The sequence below is a fragment of the Trichomonas vaginalis genome, chromosome I (genome assembly GCF_026262505.1).
Source record: "Trichomonas vaginalis G3 chromosome I, whole genome shotgun sequence".
Taxonomy (NCBI): domain Eukaryota; phylum Parabasalia; order Trichomonadida; family Trichomonadidae; genus Trichomonas; species Trichomonas vaginalis.
In genome coordinates this window covers 1,697,010-1,717,975 of record NC_067203.1, presented here as the reverse complement: position 1 = coordinate 1,717,975, position 20,966 = coordinate 1,697,010, and the positions used below count along the sequence as shown (strand labels likewise).

General features: G+C 30.9%; 8 protein-coding genes across 8 annotated transcripts, besides 2 other annotated features; 2 read left to right on the top strand and 6 right to left on the bottom strand.

Annotated features, from left to right (window-relative positions):
• Positions 1–210: 210 nt before the first annotated feature.
• TVAGG3_0910390 (uncharacterized protein) lies at positions 211–1,388 on the bottom strand (the record flags this gene model as incomplete). Its single annotated transcript, XM_001329893.1, has 1 exon — positions 211–1,248. The coding sequence occupies one exon, from the start codon at positions 1,246–1,248 to the stop codon at positions 211–213; it is 1,038 nt and encodes a 345-aa protein (XP_001329928.1).
• A 449-nt stretch (positions 1,389–1,837) lies between these two features.
• On the top strand, positions 1,838–3,922 carry TVAGG3_0910380 (uncharacterized protein; the record flags this gene model as incomplete). Its single annotated transcript, XM_001329894.2, has 1 exon — positions 1,871–3,886. One exon carries the CDS (start codon positions 1,871–1,873, stop codon positions 3,884–3,886), a length of 2,016 nt encoding a protein of 671 aa, XP_001329929.1.
• A 74-nt stretch (positions 3,923–3,996) lies between these two features.
• On the bottom strand, positions 3,997–4,919 carry TVAGG3_0910370 (uncharacterized protein; the record flags this gene model as incomplete). Its single annotated transcript, XM_001329895.1, has 1 exon — positions 4,158–4,820. The coding sequence occupies one exon, from the start codon at positions 4,818–4,820 to the stop codon at positions 4,158–4,160; it is 663 nt and encodes a 220-aa protein (XP_001329930.1).
• A 2,448-nt stretch (positions 4,920–7,367) lies between these two features.
• Positions 7,368–8,759, bottom strand: TVAGG3_0910360 (proteasome regulatory particle assembly; the record flags this gene model as incomplete). Its single annotated transcript, XM_001329896.1, has 1 exon — positions 7,368–8,759. One exon carries the CDS (start codon positions 8,757–8,759, stop codon positions 7,368–7,370), a length of 1,392 nt encoding a protein of 463 aa, XP_001329931.1.
• Positions 8,760–9,703: 944 nt separating this feature from the next.
• Positions 9,704–10,987, bottom strand: TVAGG3_0910350 (proteasome regulatory particle assembly; the record flags this gene model as incomplete). Its single annotated transcript, XM_001329897.1, has 1 exon — positions 9,704–10,987. The coding sequence occupies one exon, from the start codon at positions 10,985–10,987 to the stop codon at positions 9,704–9,706; it is 1,284 nt and encodes a 427-aa protein (XP_001329932.1).
• A 566-nt stretch (positions 10,988–11,553) lies between these two features.
• Positions 11,554–13,060: a mobile genetic element.
• Positions 13,061–13,882: 822 nt separating this feature from the next.
• On the bottom strand, positions 13,883–15,730 carry TVAGG3_0910330 (uncharacterized protein; the record flags this gene model as incomplete). The annotated part of the gene is made up of 1 exon (XM_001329898.1): positions 13,934–15,730. The coding sequence occupies one exon, from the start codon at positions 15,728–15,730 to the stop codon at positions 13,934–13,936; it is 1,797 nt and encodes a 598-aa protein (XP_001329933.1).
• Positions 15,731–16,385: 655 nt separating this feature from the next.
• Positions 16,386–17,699, bottom strand: TVAGG3_0910320 (ribonuclease inhibitor domain-containing protein; the record flags this gene model as incomplete). The annotated part of the gene is made up of 1 exon (XM_001329899.1): positions 16,386–17,699. One exon carries the CDS (start codon positions 17,697–17,699, stop codon positions 16,386–16,388), a length of 1,314 nt encoding a protein of 437 aa, XP_001329934.1.
• A 772-nt stretch (positions 17,700–18,471) lies between these two features.
• Positions 18,472–18,504: a mobile genetic element.
• Positions 18,505–19,203: 699 nt separating this feature from the next.
• Positions 19,204–20,759, top strand: TVAGG3_0910300 (positive regulation of translation initiation in response to endoplasmic reticulum stress; the record flags this gene model as incomplete). The annotated part of the gene is made up of 1 exon (XM_001329900.2): positions 19,257–20,720. One exon carries the CDS (start codon positions 19,257–19,259, stop codon positions 20,718–20,720), a length of 1,464 nt encoding a protein of 487 aa, XP_001329935.1.
• Positions 20,760–20,966: the final 207 nt, after the last annotated feature.

Here is a 20,966-nt window from a genome sequence, read left to right as displayed (position 1 = left end):
TAATATCAAGATATGACTAGATATTAATTTAATTCAATTGATAATAAATATTCTTTTATCAATTGAATTAAGTGCTGTTTTTTTCCTTAATTATTTAGATCCAAATCTGTAATGTGATCGATTCTTGTATAAAAATTGCTGGAAAAATAAAAAAATTATGTAAATCAAAAACAAACAAAGATATATAATAACATAACAAACAATTTTTATTCAAACATCTTGTGAAGCTTTCAAAGTCTTAATATATTCGTCATATTGAGCTTTTGTAATTTTATCTTCAACTTCTGGCTTCGGAATATTCCTTACATTCTGGCCATCTTTTATAGTAACGCCAGGGTTCACAGCTATCTTGTCTAGCGAGTAATCCGGAATATCTTCGTCAAATATCGGCTGATCGGGGCTAATAAGCTTCGAAACAGCCTTTTTCTTCTTGTTACTGATCCTGGTCATCGGAGGTGGAGGCTTGTATTTTCGTGGCTGAGCAACAACTTCTTCAGGTTTTGATCGTTTTGCGGCAATTCTTGGTACAATCAACACGTTGGCTAGCTGCTTGGGATCGTGGATAGGTATTATGTTGTTCTCTTGATCCACTGTAAAGTTTCGACCGGATCCTTGCGTTTGTTTCTTGGATATTTCAAATGCTTTAAGAATTTGAGTTGCAGGCGTAATATTCGCTTTGATATAGCTTTGTGATAACATTGACCTGGAGCGAGTTGCATCCTGTTTAGACATTGTTGGAGTTTTCATTTCTTTTGTAAGTTTTTGAGGTCTCGAAGGCGATGACTGCTGAGAAGTTTGCTTTGGCTGATTTTGGGATGGAGTTGCAGCAGGTTCTTTCTTCTGTGGCTTTGGCAAATTGACATGAGGATTATTTCTTTCTGGTAAAACTGTAGTTCTGAAATTAATCGAATCCGGAGTGATAAGAGGGATAACACCACTACACCATTGATCTGGTTTTGGTAATTCTATGTCTTCATCCGCATCAATATCTGTAATTTCTGTATCTAAAGTAAATGCCGCGGCAGTTGCATTCAAAAGGAGTTCCTGAGCAATTGTTTTTGCAGCGTATTTGCTTTTTTCATTCATTAACTCATGTTTTCTAGCGATAAAAAGACTTTTTGCCAAAATATCATCAATCAAATGCCGAATTTCTGTCTGTGACTCAAGCTGGTACTTAAAGAAGTCATCAGGTATCAATATTTCTGAAATTGTATTACTCTCCCCGAGAGAACTCGGAGGGGCAGACATAAAAACGTATTTATGAAATTGAATAGAAAAAGATTTATCATTTCCTCTCAAATTTATTTCATGCAAAGGAGATTTAGACACATGCAAATAAAACTTTAAGACATCCAAATATCTAACTACTAATCAAAAATGGAATAATAATCGCGGTAGAATGGACTCATAATGGAATTGGAGATATAACAATACCAAATTATTGAAATCTACATCGCACTTTAATGTTCGCTTAAATAGCTATGAAAGATTTGCTTATATTTGAAAGTTTCAAAATATATTTCTATGAAATCCATTCGTCAATGGAATAAGAGAATACTCGATGCATAAATCATGCGCATGCTTTGAATGTATGATTTATAATATTATTCTAGATATATCTCTTTAATATCCATCAATTTTGAGTAGTCAATGAGGAGATCTAACAAAATAATGACAATAATTATACTCTTAGTTCCTGAACTGTCAAAAGCGTTATTGTACCCATAATAAGATTTAATGCGATCAAATTTGAGGCAGAAAGGATATATTATACACCCTATTGACTGTTCTTTTAATTTCTTTTATCTAATTGACATCATTGATAGGACTTAGAAAAAAAAATTCGAAACTAAAAAAACTTGTCGAAAAAATGATCTTTCCTTATGATGGAATGGTCACAGAACAAGTTAAATTTGAATTACAAAACTCTATTAATGCTATTAATGAACTTGAAAAGCCAGCAGAAGAATCAGCAAAAAAGATTGAAGATTTATTTCCAAAAGCAAAGCATCTACAAGAACAATACAACTCTCTCAAAGAATCAAATTCAGATTTACACGCAATAATTGACGAAAATAACCAAAAATGTCAATGGCTGAAGAGGCAAATTCAATCAATGAATGAATTGCGAAATGCAATTGATAATTCTAATAATTGCATGCCACAGACATCAACAGACAACGTTTCACCCCAATTAATTTCTGAAATTAAAAATCAAATTGAACAAATTTGCAGTAATCTCGAGAATGAAACACAGTACTTTGATGAAAACGAATACCAAGAAGTTTTGAATCAGTTTTATACTTTAATTCAGAAAGCTGACATAGAAATAGATATTTTATCGTCAATTAGTGATAAAAAACATTCACAGAATACATATGAATCAATACTTGATGGTGAAGAACAAGAAATTAATGCAGAACTTACAAAATTTTCAGGGAATTTCAATTTTAATTTTGGAAATTCTCCAACTCTAACAGAAACAGAACTTCCTATAGAAGAAACAGAAGCTAGTTCAATACAAGATATAAGATCACAGATTATTTCTTTCATAAACAGCTTAAAACACTCAGGACAATTTGCAGAGTCAGTTTATGACGATCAAATAAGTTCTTTCGAAAATTTATACAAAGTACTCGATAATCAAAAGACTTCCATTAAAGATTTGTCCAAATACGAAGAATATTTACTTTCAAGAATCAGATCTATGAATTCCTTAGGCGAAATCGAGCCATTACACATCAAACAACATGAAACGGAAGATAATAGCGACATACTTTCACAATTGACTATAAATTTCAAACAATTTCTCGATGAAAATAAAATTAATTTAAATACAAACTTGGAATCAATGGAAAATCAATTCCTACATTCCATAGAGTCATGCGTATCAGGATCCGTGCCAAAAATCCAATCTCTTAAGAGACCCGTCGTTGATAATTCGATAACAAAGTTTAATCACTCAATTCAAGAACTTATTGACAAAAGTGGTGAATACATACCAGAAGCAGAACGTCTGTCAGCAGCAGAGTCGTATAAAGCCATTATTTCCGAAAAACAATTTGATGATTTTCACCAAAAACGCGAATCCAAGCAAAATAACAAGAAATTCGAACGCCCAGAGTTTGATACAGCATTCATAGAAGACTTTAGACTCACTGTTGCTGATAAATTACCGCAATCAATGGTAAATTTCATTGAAAGACGAAACAAAGTGGAAGAGTTCAACGATAACGAATCAGATGAAGACACAAACTCCAGTATTACTGATGTAGAGCCTTTAGGAGAAGATCCAACACTTGAATGCGCTTATAGATTGAATGGAATATTAAGAGCAGTCAATGAGTTCGAAGATCCCGTAATAACAACTCTTGATACATCGTTATTGAACATTTCTTATGAAAATCAGCCAATTTCCATCGATCCGAAAAATTTAATCCAAAAAATGGAAAAAGCTACTGATTTGACAACATACAAAGGTATGGTTGCAGCTGAACAGGCTAAGATCTACTCTCAGAAGCTGAAAGAAATGAAAGTTGTCGACGAAAACGACGATCCAAACGAACAGGAAGAAAATCAAGAAATTGAGAAGCTCACAAAGGAACTGGAGTTTTTGACAACCGAAATCGGCAAAAATAAAGAGTTGAAAGCAAATTATTTGAATAATATTAAAAATTTAGAGGAAACATCGAAGCAATTGACACAGAAATCCCAGGATTTAGCCCAAAAATTGCAAATTTTAAGCTCTCAGCCAGTTCCTGATATCGAATCTCTGAAAAAAGAAATTTCAGATTTAGAACAGTCATTTGAACAAGAAAAGGACTTTCAGAACACAACACACAACCTTTTACTTAACAAACTTAATACGTTAACCAACACCAATTAAATTATATTATAGAAATAAAATTTGTTTTTATTTTAATTTGAATTTTACATAACTTTTTAAATATAACTCCAACAAATTAAATCATGGCTTATATAATTTTTGTATTTTCCTTAACATTTTTTTGAGGTATCAAATTTACAAATGATAACAAGGCCATGTCTATTACGGTTATCATGTATTTCTTGAATTATGTGTAAACACTATTATTTCGGATTAATATAAAAAAAATATAAAATTATTTTAAATTAATAGCATAATATAGTATATATCTTTATTCAGTTTTTGGTTTAGAAGGTGTTTTGGCTTTATTATCTTTATTGTTTGGAGTATTTTGTTTTGGTTTTGGACGGGCTTGTTGCTGAGCTCGCATTTTCTTCTCGTATCTCTTAATTGCAGTCTGAGATGCAAGATTAGTAATAATAAACAGAATTCCTGCATAAAAGAAAAATCTATATTTTTCAAACAAATTAACTTGTGGTTCTAGGATCTTGAAAAGATTCCAGACATATAATTCTCCTGTTCTTTGATTGAAAACAGTTAATTGAATCTTCTTAAAAGTAATAACATCAAGATTGTAAATATAATCTTCATTATAAACTCCTGTAGCACTGGCATGCGGTCTTATATTATAAAATAAATCAACTTTGATATAATCTTGAGAGTTATCTTCAGCAACCGAAAATCTAAATCTACCATTTGAAGTAAAACGAATATTAAATTTATCAATTACTTCTGTTGATTCATTTATATCTTTGACTGAGAACGTGAGATAGTTTTCGTTATCCCTAAATTGATCGCAATGAATATAATAGGAATTTTCTTGTTTTGTGTTATTAAATAGATATTCTGATTTAACAGACCAGTTTCCTTTAAAAACTGGATATGCATTCTCGGAAATATCGCATGAAACAGAAGAAATTAAAGTTAAAAACATCTTTGAAAAAGTGACAGAATTCACAATAATTCTCAAATAATGGTAAAAATTAAATAATTGCACGATTGCAGCTATTTACATTCAAAAGTTCCAGAAAAGTAAGGTTGCAAAAAGTGGATTAGTTTACAGCCATGTGATATGAAATGAAAACGATTAAAGCGGTTGCTTACCGTTTTAGAATTCACCATTCCTGGACTGCATCGTGAAGCTCAATGAAATACCTTGGTATCAGAAACTCTAACAATTAATATTTATTCGATTTTTATACTTTTATCTGATCGTATTCATTTCATTGTTTGAAAATTTAGGCAAACTTTCAATTTAAATCCTTAGTTTACCAATCATATTTATACTCAAGCTTAATAAGCTTAGATGAATTATTATAAGATATAAGCAAGGCAAAGATTAAGAGATCAAATCAGAAAAATGAAAAAAAAAATCATATTTACCGATCTGGATTTATTGAATGGGATTTAATTAAGCAACAATTGAAGAAAGGTTAACACAAATGTGTTACTTATAGGATAAACACTGCTGCAAATATCAAAAATGTTTTGAAGGCGACAATCATCATTAAGATAAAAGAGATGAGTTCCAGAATATGGAACATATGGCTGCACAGATTCGAAAGAGTTTTGTTCAAATGAACAGAGTTGCAAACTTAATGTTGATGGGGATAATGAAATTGCACTATTTCTATAAAACACACAAGAAGAAAGGAAAATGTTTCTTTCATTTCCATCGATAATATACCCATTTTGGCACGCATTATTAACAAAATTTATATTTTGAAGTTTTGGTTTACTAATTAATCTCACAACACCATGTATAGAATAATCATTTGCTAGACAATTAGAATATGAAATATTTGAAGTGGCAATTCCTTCACGAATGTAGGCAGATGCAGTTTCATAAACAGAGTTAGAAGAACTATTTATATATTTTATATCAATGTTTCCATTCATGTGATGCATGACATCTGGTTTAGTCGGTTGTCGATGACAATTGAAAATTGAAATTAATTCTGCCCAATTAGATGAATTTTGAGTGGGTTTGATAGTAACATAACAGTAATGAGCTTTAGTATTTGAACAACAATCAGTACAACAAATAGATTTTTGTTTGCATGAATTAACTGGATCAAGATATAAGCATGATCCTGAATTAGTTGTTGAAACAGTGTCGAATACTGAAGATTCAATGAAAACATTTGTTGATGATTTAGTAAAGTAAACAGGAGATTCACCCGCGTAGTTTGAAAATAGGTTATTATTAACAAGATAATTGTTTACCTGTTGACTAACAGCATTTACAGATGTTAGTCTCCATAAGCTATCCCTTTTGAATATCTCTTGTAACTCTTTTCCAAATAATTTGTCCTATATTTTTTGAGAACTATTCAAAATAATTCAAAAGCAAATCTTTAGAATGCAAATCATTATTTAAAAATGAGGAAATTTTGAAAATAGCAATTTTACACTTTTTCCCTCAATTTTTTGTAAACATCTGAAAAATAAGTGATAAAAGTCGAAGTCTTTACTCGGAATTAATAACAAATCCCCATTAATAACTTAGTAAGGGGTGTAGGGTTACTATCATGTTATGGTATTTTTGGATTACCAAGGAAATTTATTTTGGAATGGAAATTAATTTGGGAAACAGTGCTTCGAGCTCTTGGATTCCTAGAACATTTCCTTAATAAATGGTCTGGGCGTAACTGTATTGACTGTTTCAAGTGGAGAATTCGGGGATCAGTTAGATCTTCTTTCTTCCGTAGAATGATTTTGAATACTAATTTAATTTTTGAAATGGTTTTAAAATTGGTTTTATGATTTTTAAAGACATTCGATTTTATCACTTTTTTTCTAATTTTGACAAAAAATTTGAGAGAAAAAGTTCCAGAAAACTTTTGCAAAATATTTGAAGGCTATAGAATGATGATAATTTTATCCGATAAAATTTCTCAAAAAGACTTATCAGTACATCGGGCTTTAGAACCTTGCCTAACACACTTTCAGAATGTCTAAAAGGAATTTCCTAAATTATTAGTATAAAATTTTCAAAATTCACAAATAATTTATAAATAACTGCGATGTTATTCACAGATAGTTTATAAATAACTTTCACTTGATTAATATATCGAGTAGATTGTACAGATAGCATATGATGTCAAACATTATTCATATTTGAGAGTTCGTTAAGTAGATGTAAACGCATCCATAATGCTTTGTCATTTTAAAATTAATACTAAAAGGTATTTTAATTGAAATGGCTTATAAAACAATTGTTTTTCCATTCTTATCATGCAACATCGCCATGGGAGAAAAAAAGATTGGTAAAGCTTTTCCAAATCGTTTTGTTGCATAATAGATTGCTGTTTTTAAATGTTCATCTATTATATTGATATTTGCACCATGAGAAATGAGAATTTTAATTATTTCTTTACTACTATTTTTTGCTGCATAATGAAGGGGTGTTTTGCTTTTTATATCTTTTTTATTGATATCTGCACAATTAGAAATAAGAATTTCGAGTATTTCCTTATTGTTATTTTTTGCTGCATAATGAAGGGTTTTTTTTCTTTTCATCTTCTACTTCACGAGCTGCATGATTATAAATTAGAAGTTTGACAATTTCAATAGAGTTATTCCCTGCTGCAAAATGTAGAGGAGTTCTATTAATTCTATCTTTTGCATTGATACTAGCTCCATGAGAAATAAGGAGTTCTGCTATTTCTTTACTATTATATTTTGCTGCATAATGAAGAGGTGTTTTTTCCTTTCTATCTTTTGCATTAATGTTTGCACCATGAGAAATAAGAAGTTCTGCTATTTCTTTGGAATTTCTCTTTGCAGCATAATGAAGTGGAGTTAAATGTTTCTCATCGATAACATCTACAATGTTGACAATGGTATTGTCATCAGAATATTCTTCAATAGATTCTTCATTGTTGTCATCAGTATCATTGACATGAATCATGCTCCATTGGTCAAGTAAAAATTTGCAGATATCTGAATTTCGTGATTTGCATGCAAAATGTATAATATGCCTTCCACGAAAATCAGCTTTATCAGGAAATATATTGTTTCTGAGAATATCTAGTGTTTGTGGAAATGCAGCAAACAATGGAGCAATAATTTTGTTTTCTCTCTCGAAAAGCAAGAATACAGCATTAAGGTTTTGATATGTAATAATATCTTCATAAATAGCTCTACACGAATCCTTATTGAAGAAGGGATAAAAAATTGATTCGTTAACTTCGAAATCTTTATATGTGAATATTTTCCTTTCTAAAACATATTTCAACATTTCATTATTATGTGTTATTACAATGTCTCTGAGTGTATAAATGTCCATTTTGTTGTTTTTCAAACATTCATTGATAATATCAGCATTTCTTCCTATTATTGAGTATCGAAGGCAATTGTTTGTTCTTTTACAGCCTTGATTTGAAATCAAGAAAAAGAAAATGTTAACAGAACCAAAATAAGCACATGCTTCAATTAATGATAGCTTGACGAAAGGTCTATATTCATAATTTTTGATTTTTTCATATTTCACTAAATCAGGAATTTCAAGAAAAACGCAATCATTATCGATTCTCTTTTGAGAAATATATTCTTTGAACTTTTCAATTTGATCATGCATAACAATATATTCGATTGAATTCTCCGATGGAAATATCAATTCAGATATTCTTTTAAAGTTAGATCCAATATGCTTGAATATTTTGGCGTAATTCTCTGCAGATGCATAGTTGTATTGAAGTGCCATGAGAGTGATCTTTGTAAGTTTCTTTACGGAAAGTTTATACTTCGATATCAAAACATTTGAAATAATATTGCATATTTCTTCAACAGACTCGCTAGATTGTATGCTAAAGAGTTTTTCAAATGCTCCTATGAAGTCTGCATATTGCCTCGAATAGCCAGAACTCATAATGAAAAGTTTGGAGAAATACCAAGATTTGTTTTTTGAAACATTCAAAAAAATTACCAATTTGGTATTTTCAGAACGATAGAATTTTTATATCCTGTATCATGATAGAATGAAAATAGATGAATATAAGTGACATTTTATATCATATTATTTATATTTTCGTGAAAATAAAAAATTGTAAATTTAAAAAATTCTTGACTAGATTTTAAATTCATCCATTTTTTACATAAAATCAAAATCTATACATCTATATCAATTTCAATTTCGCTCCTTAATCAAATCAAATTAAATTTTCACTTATGAAATTCACATCAAATAAATTTATGCATCCATTTAAATATACATATACTCAAACTATACCTTATTGATGGATATTATTATTAGAGGATGAAAAAAAGACAGTCGTTATGGGTGTATCATTCAGTAATACAAACGAAATCACAGAACTCGCTGGCTGCGACAGCCTTACAATCTCTCCAGCCCTTCTTTAGAAACTCCAGGAGTCAAACGCAGAACTTCCACGCAAGTCCGAGTATAAAGGTTAGATCCTTCCACATCAAGAACCAATTACAGAGGCAGAATTCCTTCGGTAACATTACATGGATGCAATGGCAATTGAGATACTCGCACAAGACATTCGTAACTTCGCAGCTGACAGCGAGAAGTTAGAGGATATGCTCTTATCAAATTTATAAATTCATTATTTTGCATTAAAAATAACTTTTTATAATAATAAGAATAAAATCGAATAAGTTATAACTTTCTGACCTTCTCTCAATTTTTGCCAACCGAGTATTATATCTCAATTTTCTATTGTATAATTGTCATCTTCTCGTTCTTGTTTAATCATCTTCATCAAAATCACCATCTTAATCATATTCACCATATTCATCATTTTCACCATATTCATCATTTTCATCATCTTCTTCTTGTTCTCCCGATTTTTACTTTGCACCATGTGATATAAGGAATTCTACTATATCGTTTTTACGAGAACATTGTGCCAAATAAAGGGCAGTTTCGCTTCGGTGTGTTGTTGCATTAATATCTGCACCGCGTGAAATAAGGAGTTCTACCATATCTAAACTTTCCTCTGCTGCATAATGAAGTGGAGTCCTTCCAGTATTATCTTTTGCGTTGATATCTAATCCGTGCGAAATCAAAAGTTCGGCTATTTCTTTCAATTTATATTTTGCAGCCAAATGAAGAGCTCCTACATTATTCAAATCCATTATTGTGATACTGACTCCACTTTCGATGGCGTATTTAATAGTTTTTGGAATATTATAAAATCTAATTGCACGTATAATATTAAATTTTTCGACTGCACTTTGCTTGAATTTTTTAAATATATATACGAGCAAATCATCAATATTGAATTTGAGTATAATTTTATCAAAAGAAGATATTTGTCCCGAATCAATTGCTATCAAAAATGCTTCAAGATTATAGTAGTTTGCGACTATTTCACAAATATTTTGAGGTGGGTAGTTGCTATTTAAGTAGTTGAAGAAATCAATGTTGTGGGACATAATTGCATATTCAACACTTTGAAGAATATTTGAAGAATTTATTAAAGGTAATGATTCATGAATAATCTTTGGATTTCCACCTAAGAACGAGAATGCAATCGAAAGATCAGAAGGTTCGAAATTATAGTTCTGTTTTAAATATAAATAGCACTTTTCTGAACCATAATAAGAACAAACTTCTAAAAGATTGAATTGCATCTTAATGTTAAATAAAAATTTTTTCATTTTGATATTGATGTCAAAACCTGGCTGATTGACAATATATATCATTGTTTCGAGGTCATCATTCATGATTGAATTAAATAATGATTTTGGTTTCAAAAGTTCATGGTAGTCTCTAAAAAAATTGTCTTTTATTTGCTTGTTATTTTGAATTGCAGAGATTACACCTTTGATTTGTTCTACATATAAAAAATTTATTTTGTTATTTTCAAGACGGTTAATCAAGTCATAAAGTTTTATATATGTCTTCATGTAACGGTACCTAAAATAAAGACATCTCCCCACCGTATTTAGAATCTCCCATGTTCTTAAATTATATTTATTCAGTAAGATTTCTTTAACTTTGATAAAAGTGCTTTCTACATTGTTATCTGTGAGTTGATATATACTTCTCATTACATCAATATAATCAGCATATGTTCTAATTAAATCAGCTCCTTTGAATTCTTGTGTAATGTCTTGATTCATTGCCATAACAATATATTTTTTTGGAAAAAAAGCCAACATTTTTTTTAAAATTTTAATCATAACTATTAATATAACTAGAAATTGCTACTACATTCATTTTTCACACAATTCAATTTTTTTCCCACAATTCAAATTTTTTTGAGGATGTTTTATTGCCGTTGGGAAAAAGTGACAAAATTATCATTGTCGTCTTAAAAAGTGACAAATTATCATTGTCGTCTGGAAAAATGACAAAATTATCATTGTCGTCTGGAAAAGTGACAAAATTATCATTGTCGTCTAAAAAAGAGATTTTACAAGCATGTTTTGGTACCTAAATAAAGGAAGAACATCAATTCCATCTATGTATATAGTATGTAAACACGCAAGATATATGGAGTAGCTCTTTATCTGGCCAAAAACTCTATTATTCGAAAATTCGTATTGTCGTCTAAAACCACCAGACGACAATAATAATACCCCAATTTTTTTACACAATTTTTTTAACAAAGTGAAAAATCCGGAATATCAGATACCGAAGCTTTTAAATGCTATGTCATAGTTTGAAACGATATTATCAAATTCTCATTTAAGGCTCTAGTCCCACATGATTGTTGTATGTAGTTAGAACGAGTGGATAATTAGGAGCAAAAATATACCATTAGATTGTTTATACATCCACCATGGCAGAAATTTAAATAATATCTGATTTCGAAATTTTCTAATTTAACTATATTATAGTTTGAAAGATGATTTATGTTAACTTTTCTATTTGATATATGACAAATAAATATTTTTTGATAATTGATAATTTGAATTTTATAATTATAGATTTTGAAGCATAATGATATCATAAATGAATAAACATGTGGTTAATTATAACATTTTTATATGATTGGATTAGCTTCTTACCATGGGATTAAGTTATTGAAAGTTAAAAAATGTCACATTAATAAAAATCAAGTTTAAGGTTTAAATTTTATTTATAAAATTGATTTGATTCAACATATTGGAAATGAATTTTTTGGTCATTTCTTTTAGGAATTAATAAATTATAACTTATACAATTACGTCATAAAATTTGTTCATATTTTTATAATGTTTAAGGTAATGAAATTGTTGTTCAAAAAAAATACAGCTCTATCGTCAAAAATCCTCTCAATTTGGAAAAAAATAACAAAAATTACAATCTTGCAAACCTAATTCCTCAATATACCTTTCACGGCTGGGTATACTGATAGTGTCGATAGAAACTATATAATTTTCCTAACAAAGTGACAGAGCGGAACTAAAAGTTTTTTCTTGTACGTTGAGATATCATTCAATTTTTTGAATATACTTTTGAAAAATTGAATACTTACTTGTCAAAAAACCGTTTTGACAAATAATCTCAACTATTATATAATAGTTCATATTAAATTATATTCATATCAGATTCTACTTTTCATGTCTATTTATCTCATATAAAATAACAAGCTTTTAAAAATGCTATTTTCGTGATGGTATTGCGAATCTAATTCCTCATTACTCATTTATATATAAAATTAAACTAAGACATAAAAATAAACATCACTAGCATGCTAACAAAGTGACAGAGCGGAACTAAAAGTTTTTTCTTCTTTGTCAAAATATGTCAATTTTTTTCAGGTGGTAATTTTATATACTTTGATAAAAATCGAAAGAAGCTAATGCTATTCAATGTTTAGATATATCTAAAGAATATGTAGTAACATGTTTATTAATAATAAAATTATGGATCACTTATTATTAGATTTTGTCAAAAAGTAACTTTTTCATTTTTCTTTGTTGAAAAAATAACTCAATCCGGGAGAAGTAAAAGTCATGTTTACTAATATAAATAATATACTATACTAATATCCTACAACATGACAGAGCCCTTTTGTTTATAGGACGAATTATGTCGTTCAAAGTTGATAATAGTGAAATTTACAAATAACGTTCTAGCAATGCTACACCCTACGTCATAATATAATATTATAGCTTATATTACACTAATATAATATCTTTAATTATAAGTCATGAAAACTCTTATTGACGGATATATTCAATTTTAAAAATTGAAAGGGTGGGACTGGAGCCTTAATAATTAAGATGGAGCTGAAACAAATCAATATTTTTCATTTCTTAAGTGCACAATGCTATCTTTTAAAAAATCAATAGCCTATTTTCGATAAGATTATTTTGAAAATTTTATTTATTCGAAAAAATATAGAAATTGGGAAATACAATAGCATCGAATTTTCAAACCTAAGTTTTCAGCAGTCTCTAGTTTTAAGGAAACAGATACTTCAAAATTTAAGAAATCAAAACAAATAAATTTGAAATCATATTCTTCGCGTGCAAACCTTTCAATTATCTCGAATTTTCAGAGACAGACGCAAAGAATAAGATTTCAAATTTATAATTATTAGGAGGAAAGAAAAGAAAGAACGAAAAAAAAAACTCTAAATTAAGGGGGTGGTGCCACACGAGGTGGTACCGGTTAAACAAAATTCATTTGGAGAAGTTATGTGGAAACATAACCGCTCAACGGATTATGCACACCGATATGCAATGGAGATGCAACTTCCGCTCCCAACCCGCCCTCACGACGCGGTTTGAGCAAACCAAATAAGTACTTTACAATCTATCGTCGACCCCTAAAATATAAAATTATTTTTTAATAGAACAAATATAAAAAAGTGAGAATCTCTTCCTAATTTTATTATTATCTTTATAGTTAATTAATTTTAGTGGCCATTATTATAACCACTAAAACTCCAATAGGATTTAAATATTAATCCTCATTCCATCGCATCATTTTGCATTATTGTTAATATGAAATCAATCTATTACCAATCAATATCCTTTCATTTTGCAATAGTTTTTAACCTATGACATTTCTGATTTAAACATCTTAAAAAAATGCATTATTACGGAAAGAAAAATATAATTTATAAAACACAAACAGAATTATAATAAAGGGGTAGTCAAGAGTTCAGTAAACTGATCAGCTGTTGATGGATTTAGTGTCAAAACCTGGATCAGCATTGGAGTAAACTTCATCAACATGTCGTAAATGTCTTTTGGACAACAGATACAGAATTTCGTTTCGCGGAGTGCGAATCCTATTATAATTGCGCATGTTCTGAATATCCAAATTGGGTCATAAATGACAAAACAAAGTTTGAGGATATTTATATCGTTCATATCATTTACATTCGCGCAGAAATTAAAGAACTTGGTAATGAATGACACAAGAACAATAAATCTGTCACTAAACTTAGCTTTGACGTTAACAAGATCTAAAGTGTAGGAAATATCAGTAATTGCGTTTCTATAATGCTCGTCGCTCAAGTACTTCGTCTCCTTGAAGTCCATTTTGAGGATTAATATGTCAGAAGTCAACTGAGTCTCAATTAAATATAATTTTCTTTTAATTGTCGCCAAAAGATGGGTTTCTATCTGATCAATAGCACTTATAGCTCTCCAGAACCTTGTAGATCCAAGATGTGATGCTGTAAATGAGTCTAACCACACTGGTTTTACAAATTGAAGTTCAACTTGAGGTCTTGAGGTAAATCCTGTACAAAACGATAATCGAACTTGATATTTAAGAGCTATATCAATGAAATTAGTGATCTGTCCTAAAGAAACCCTCAAATCCAAATAAGTTTCCAAGAAAATTTCTTTTTCTGATTTAGGATCATCCGAAATAACACCGTTCTGCCTCTTGTGGTTCGTTCCTAACGTCACCTGGACCTGAAATGGAGTGTCGTGGTTCGATGGAAGCTGATCATTCATCAAAGGAGTGGCCATAGCGTTGTAATCAATGGGTAGTTGTGTCATAAGGTATATGTCGAATGGAGAAAAGATAAAACTGATCCTTCTTCGTTGCTCTAAAACGAATAATCTTTGTAATGGCTGTAATCTCGAATTTTTAGGGTTAAAATCGAAGTACCTTTGCCATTGTTTCTTGCATGATGCTATTTCTGAAAGAATTTCTTGAGGATTGCATGGTTTACTATCGGAATGCATTTGTTCTGTAGTTTTAAGGATTATCGCAAGATGGGGGTATACAATAGCTTTAATTACAAATATATATGCACAATCAGCTCCATAATGCTGATAAACAAAGTCAAGAACGTATAACATTCCTTGTGGTAAATAAGCAAGATTTGTAGAGACGCTAATAAGTATTTTAACGATAGTGAGTTCAAGTGGATAGTTTTTTTCTTGTATTTGCAAAAAAATTGGTTTTATTGCAATTTCTGTGAAAGGAAAGGCCAAAGTCGAAGCAAATAGCGGTGAAGTGAATGATAAATACTTGTCGAACTTAAGCTGGTTTCCTAATGCGATGTAAAATGTTGTTGCTTGTTCTAAACTTTCTTCTGTGGAAAAATAGTTGAATATTGCTGGTACAAGTATATTTGCCAAATAGTTGAAATGTGGTGAGTCTGATAATCCGCCCATTACAATTGCAAATGCTGTAGGATCGTCATAAATTGAATTTATCAAATAACTTACGGCATTGACTTGCATTGGAGAATAAACATCCATTGCATCGACTATCTGGTTACCTGCTACCTTAAAGAATGTATTTACATCAATTGTAGGCGATAAATTTTTGCAAAAATATAAAGAATTTAAAATTTGATTAACTCTACATAGTTTTAAGAACCTTAGCATCCCTTCATCACCTTTCGAAATTAGGGATTCGACTTTTGTAGGTATGGAATCCGGAATCCAATTCTCTAGATCCGGATTCATAAAAATTTTATTTTGATATTTTTTTTATCCACAATTCAGATCAGGAAGGGGGTTTTGAATTATGTTGCCCATTATTCTTCGCATAAATTTGCGTGTCGATTTTTCTTGTAATCTGATTCATTTTGAACATTTTTGTTGTCAATTCTGCCAATTTTTTTGCTCTGATGCCGAAATAAGTGCAAATAATATCAAATTCAACGTACTAATCTAAATACCTTTAAGGCTTGCTTATCTTAGCGTATTTTTTTCATTTCATATCCAATCAATCATTTTATCATATTAATTAGTTCTTATAACTTACATTTTAATGGATAATCGATTTTTTAATTTACAAGCTTTAATGTACAGTTATTGCAAGATATTTTAATTGTTCTTTTCTCTGATCCATATTCCTATTCATTTATTGTTTGTATTCCGATGATAAGCACATTCTCGAAAATAAATGCATATTACCAAATTTTTGAATAAATTTTCGTCAAAAAGAAATGATTTTAGAACTTTACATAGATAATTTGAGCTTCCCAAGCTAGAAAATCTTTTGATGTGTTACCATCGAGGCTTCAATTAATAATTATAGAATAAACATAATTTTTTACATTTTAAACATGAATAAACTAACAATGAATAGTTTTTATACATCTCTATTCTTCATTACTTACATATATTGATCCATCACTTGATGAAAATGATAATTCATCGTTTTTTCTTCCATTTCATCTGCATGAATAAGTCTGCTCACAAATTTACATTGTCGCATAAAACTGAATGCAGAATAGAGCAAAATAATAACAATCAGGATTGTTCCTGTCGATATATTAACTATAGCAGTCTTTTTTGGAACATTTGTCTTTAAGTACTTTGTTTGTAAAGGAGGATGTGTTTCTCTTATTTCTGGGACATCGTTTTCACGAATAATTTCTCCTGGAGGATCTAACCATCTTCCATTCCATGTCGGCTCTGGTGATAGCATTGGTGTAAGTGTAGGTTCTGGTGTTGCTTTTGGTGCATATATATGTCCTGCTACAGGACTTCCGCCTATAGTTTCGAATGTATATAGTTCTGTGATGTAATATTCACGAATATTATTTATTGAATTTTTGATGAAATTTCCTCCTTCAATAAAAGATGTTCCTTTGTAATAGAAGATTCCAATGGAACCACGTGAAAATGCTGATTCGCTTATTTCACTGACATCACAATAAATCGTTATATTAACATCTTGTGCTCCTATAAAATTTTCAGGTATTTTCAAACTATTAATATTAATGATGTCAATATTCTCTAGTACTGTAAAGCCTTCTAAAGAAGGTAAAGATGTGACTTCATAAAGTTTTTTGGACGAGTCAACGTGCGAAAGATTGAATTTTATTGATTTAACACATGAATATAATTGACTATTATCAGAAAATGTAAATACTTCACTTTCAAATATTAGTTCAGTGACGAAGCCCTGAGAAGTGCCAAAAGGAAACGAGACAGTTGGTTTCACAGTGGATTGAATTATGACAGTTTTGAGATTAATGCAACCATCAAAAGCTTGCCACGCAATATATTCAAGTTTTGGTGGGATCGTTATGCTTTCAAGACTAGAACATCTACCAAATAGATTATCTCCAAAGCGTGTAACTGTGGGAGGGATGAATATATTTTTGAGACTTTGACATCCAAAAAATAAATTATTAGGAAGTGCGGTGACTTTTGAAGGAAGTGATACACTTGTAAGACTAGTGCAACTATGAAATACTTGCGATCCGAATTGAATGCTCTCAGATAAAATTATAACAGTTGTAAGACCAGTACAACTTGCAAACGCATTGTTTCCAATTGATGTGACACTATCAGGAATTGTAATACTTGTTAGGGTGGCACACGATTCAAAAGCACTTACCTCAATGGTTTGGGTACCAGATTCGATTTCATAAGCTCCTTCTGGACAAATGTAACACGTGGAAAACAAGAAAAAGCACATTTATGAGTTTACCACTCCAAATAATTTTGAATGAAATGAAGAAGAATTTTTGTTTATTTTTTGTGAGGAAATGATAAAACATGCATGTATTCATTAGGTTATTGTAATTCTGAAAGAAAAGTTTATTAATTAATCAAACAAACCCTTCAAAAAGCCTCTCAAAACTTCTAAGCTTTATAACTCTATCAAATTCATTTTATCTCAAAATAAATGAAAATATTTAATACTTTTATTATGTAGTACCATATTGATCAAGAATTTGATGAAAAGTGACATTAACGTATGAAAACAAAAGCGTTCTAATCAGAATCCTATTGGAAACGAACATATTGGAATTAAAATCGATCATAAAGCTTACGATTAAACTCCTATGGTAAAATTCCGACTCACAGTTTACAATTTGTAAACATAACTCCTTCGTTTGTATACATCATTTTCCATGTGAAATAGGAATTTCGATTTTTCAATGCTGCAAGATGAAAAGCAATTCTTCCATGGCCATTTATCCAATCACATTTACACCATGGGTACAATGCTAAAATCGTTTGCAAGCATTCAAATTTTCAGAACTTTTAACGTTCATGAAAATTAGAATTTGCAAACGATTAAAGAAATTGTTTGCAATTTGGACGGAGGCAAGCTCCGTCCAAATTGCAAACAATTTTTAAGTTGTTTCTTTAGAATTTTTTCCTTCCCACCAATTAATTAAGGAGCTGTTTTCTCCTACTTTTATTTTTTCCCAATTTCTTTCTGTTTCAAAAAGAAGAGATTTTTAAGGGTGCACTTACCACTTTCTGACATTCTCTCAATTTTTTGACACACAATTAAACTAAACTGCTAATCAAAAGGCGGACCTATCAATTTTTGAATAGTTTACATTTCTAATGCTAATAGTGCCTTCACTGAGAGTGAGGGAAAATTATTAAATATTAGAGCTCAAATAAGCTTCACGTGCAATAGGTAGCACACCAGCTTCTATTTATGCTTAAATTTCTGGTTTGAAGCTTGAATTAAATTTCGAAATCTTAAATTTTGAAGTTAGACCCGAAAAAATCGTATCAGTTCATCCTATATTTATATCTGTTTTATGATCCTTTGTTGTTATATCGAATTAGAGCAAATAGCTTGTTCGGTCCAAAAGGCGTACCTGGCAGAAATCGACTTTTTGAGAGAAACTCATATAATTAATTGTATGACTTCTCTCAAAAAGTTGAAGGTAGGTAATAGTTAATATTTTTGGTCAGGAGAAAGTAAATATAAATTACTATATAGTACCTAATTTGACTGCTATACTTTTCTGCTATTAAAATAAAGATCTGTTGATTTTTCCATAGCATGTCAGAAAGTGAGATGTGATTTTTTGAACTCCATGAAAATTTTTTTCCGAAAAAAAGAAGGTTAAAGACAAAATAATGATATATATTGTTCTGCCAACTTGATTTGATGACAAGTTTGTTTGGCCACAATTTTTCAAATTCTCAAAAATTGAACTAAAAATAATCGTCAGACTTAACCAGAACGAGAATGTTTCTCCTATTTCTCGTTTGTTTCAACTATATGTTTGGAGGTCAGAATGATCCACTCATGATGGTCCAGCAACTCAGAGCTTTTGGTCAATGGGAACAAGAGAGAGAAATTTTAAATCAAATGATTGATGAACAAGGCAAAGGAAACGATCCATTAATACTTCGTTTGAGAGCCGAAGCCAATCTTAATCTTGGTAATCCAGAAGATGCTCTCGATGACCTCGAACAAGCCTTCGACCATGATCCTGATAGCACCGAAATGAAAAACATTAACATGCTTGCCGCTACTGCACACATTCAGCTCGGAAATTCAGAGGAAGCTCACAGGTACGCCCTTCAAGCAGATGATTCAAATCTCATTACTCAGACAACTGAAATGGCTAAAGTCATCAAACAGTCAGACGAACTCTACGAAGAGGGCAAGTACCTCGAATGCGCTAAAATTTTGGACAGAATCCTCACAGCTTGTTCTCATGCAACTTCATTGATCTATCGCCGCCTTGATATTGCATGGAGACTTGGCCAGAGCAAAGTTTACGAAGAGAAAGCCAAGAAGCTCGTTAACCAGTATCAAGATGATACAGATTTATACTTCAAATACGGTGTTTCCATGATATGCAATGGAAAATTCGCCGATGGAAAGAGATACCTTAACAAGGCAAAGAACATGGAGAATCCCCCTGAAAATATTTCCACTTACACACAGATTGCATCGAAAGTTAACACATATTTAACAGATGTCCAAAAGAACATCGACAGACAGCAATACGACAATGCGACAAACCTTCTCGATGAATTCTACAACATTTCCAGCCAGATTTGCACATCAAATGCCGGAATTATGGCAAAATATAATTTCATTCGTGGAAAATTGCTTATTAAGCAAGACAAGAAGGACGATGCTATCGAGCTTCTTAACAAGGCCATAGAAGTCGATCAAGAAAACGCAGATTACATTCTTTTCCGCGCAAATCTTCTTCTCAAAATGAAAGAATACGATGCCGCCATTTTCGACCTTACACGAGTCCAGCGATTACGTCCCCATGATGGTGCCGTTCGCAAGGCTCTCCTCCAAGCCCAGGAAGAGAAAAAGAAGGCAAATACTGTAGATTATTACGCAATTATCGGCGTAGACAGATCGGCCACTCCAAATCAGATCAAGGACACATACAGGAGACTCGTCCGCAAATGGCATCCAGACCAATTCCCAGACAAGAAGCAGAAAGCAGACGCAGAAGCCAAAATGAAGGAAATAAACTACGCTTACGAACTACTCATGGACCCAGGAAAGAGGAAGTACTACGATAACGGAGGTGACATGGAACAATATGTCCCTGGCGCTGAAAACATGATGGGCGGAAATATGGGTGGACCAATGGGCGGAGGAATAGAGGAAATCCTCAGAGCAATGTCTCAGGGAGGTGGAGGATTCCAGTTTGTAATGAATGGTGGCCAACAGGGTGGTGGCGGCCAACAATTTATCATCTTCCAGTAATTATATTTATTGTCTATAAAAGTTTAACTAAATTTAGAATTATTTACCTTTTTGATTACTTCATACCTTTATAAAACATATGTAATTCCTAAATCTAAAAAAATATAATTATTATTTTTTTTATCTTCATGTTTCTAATAGATCTTGGGAATATTTGAGAAGTTTTAAGCTATTGGTCATTGATATCAACTTTAAGTTTAATATAATTTCATTTTTTTTCAAATCTTATAATTTAATTAAATTTAC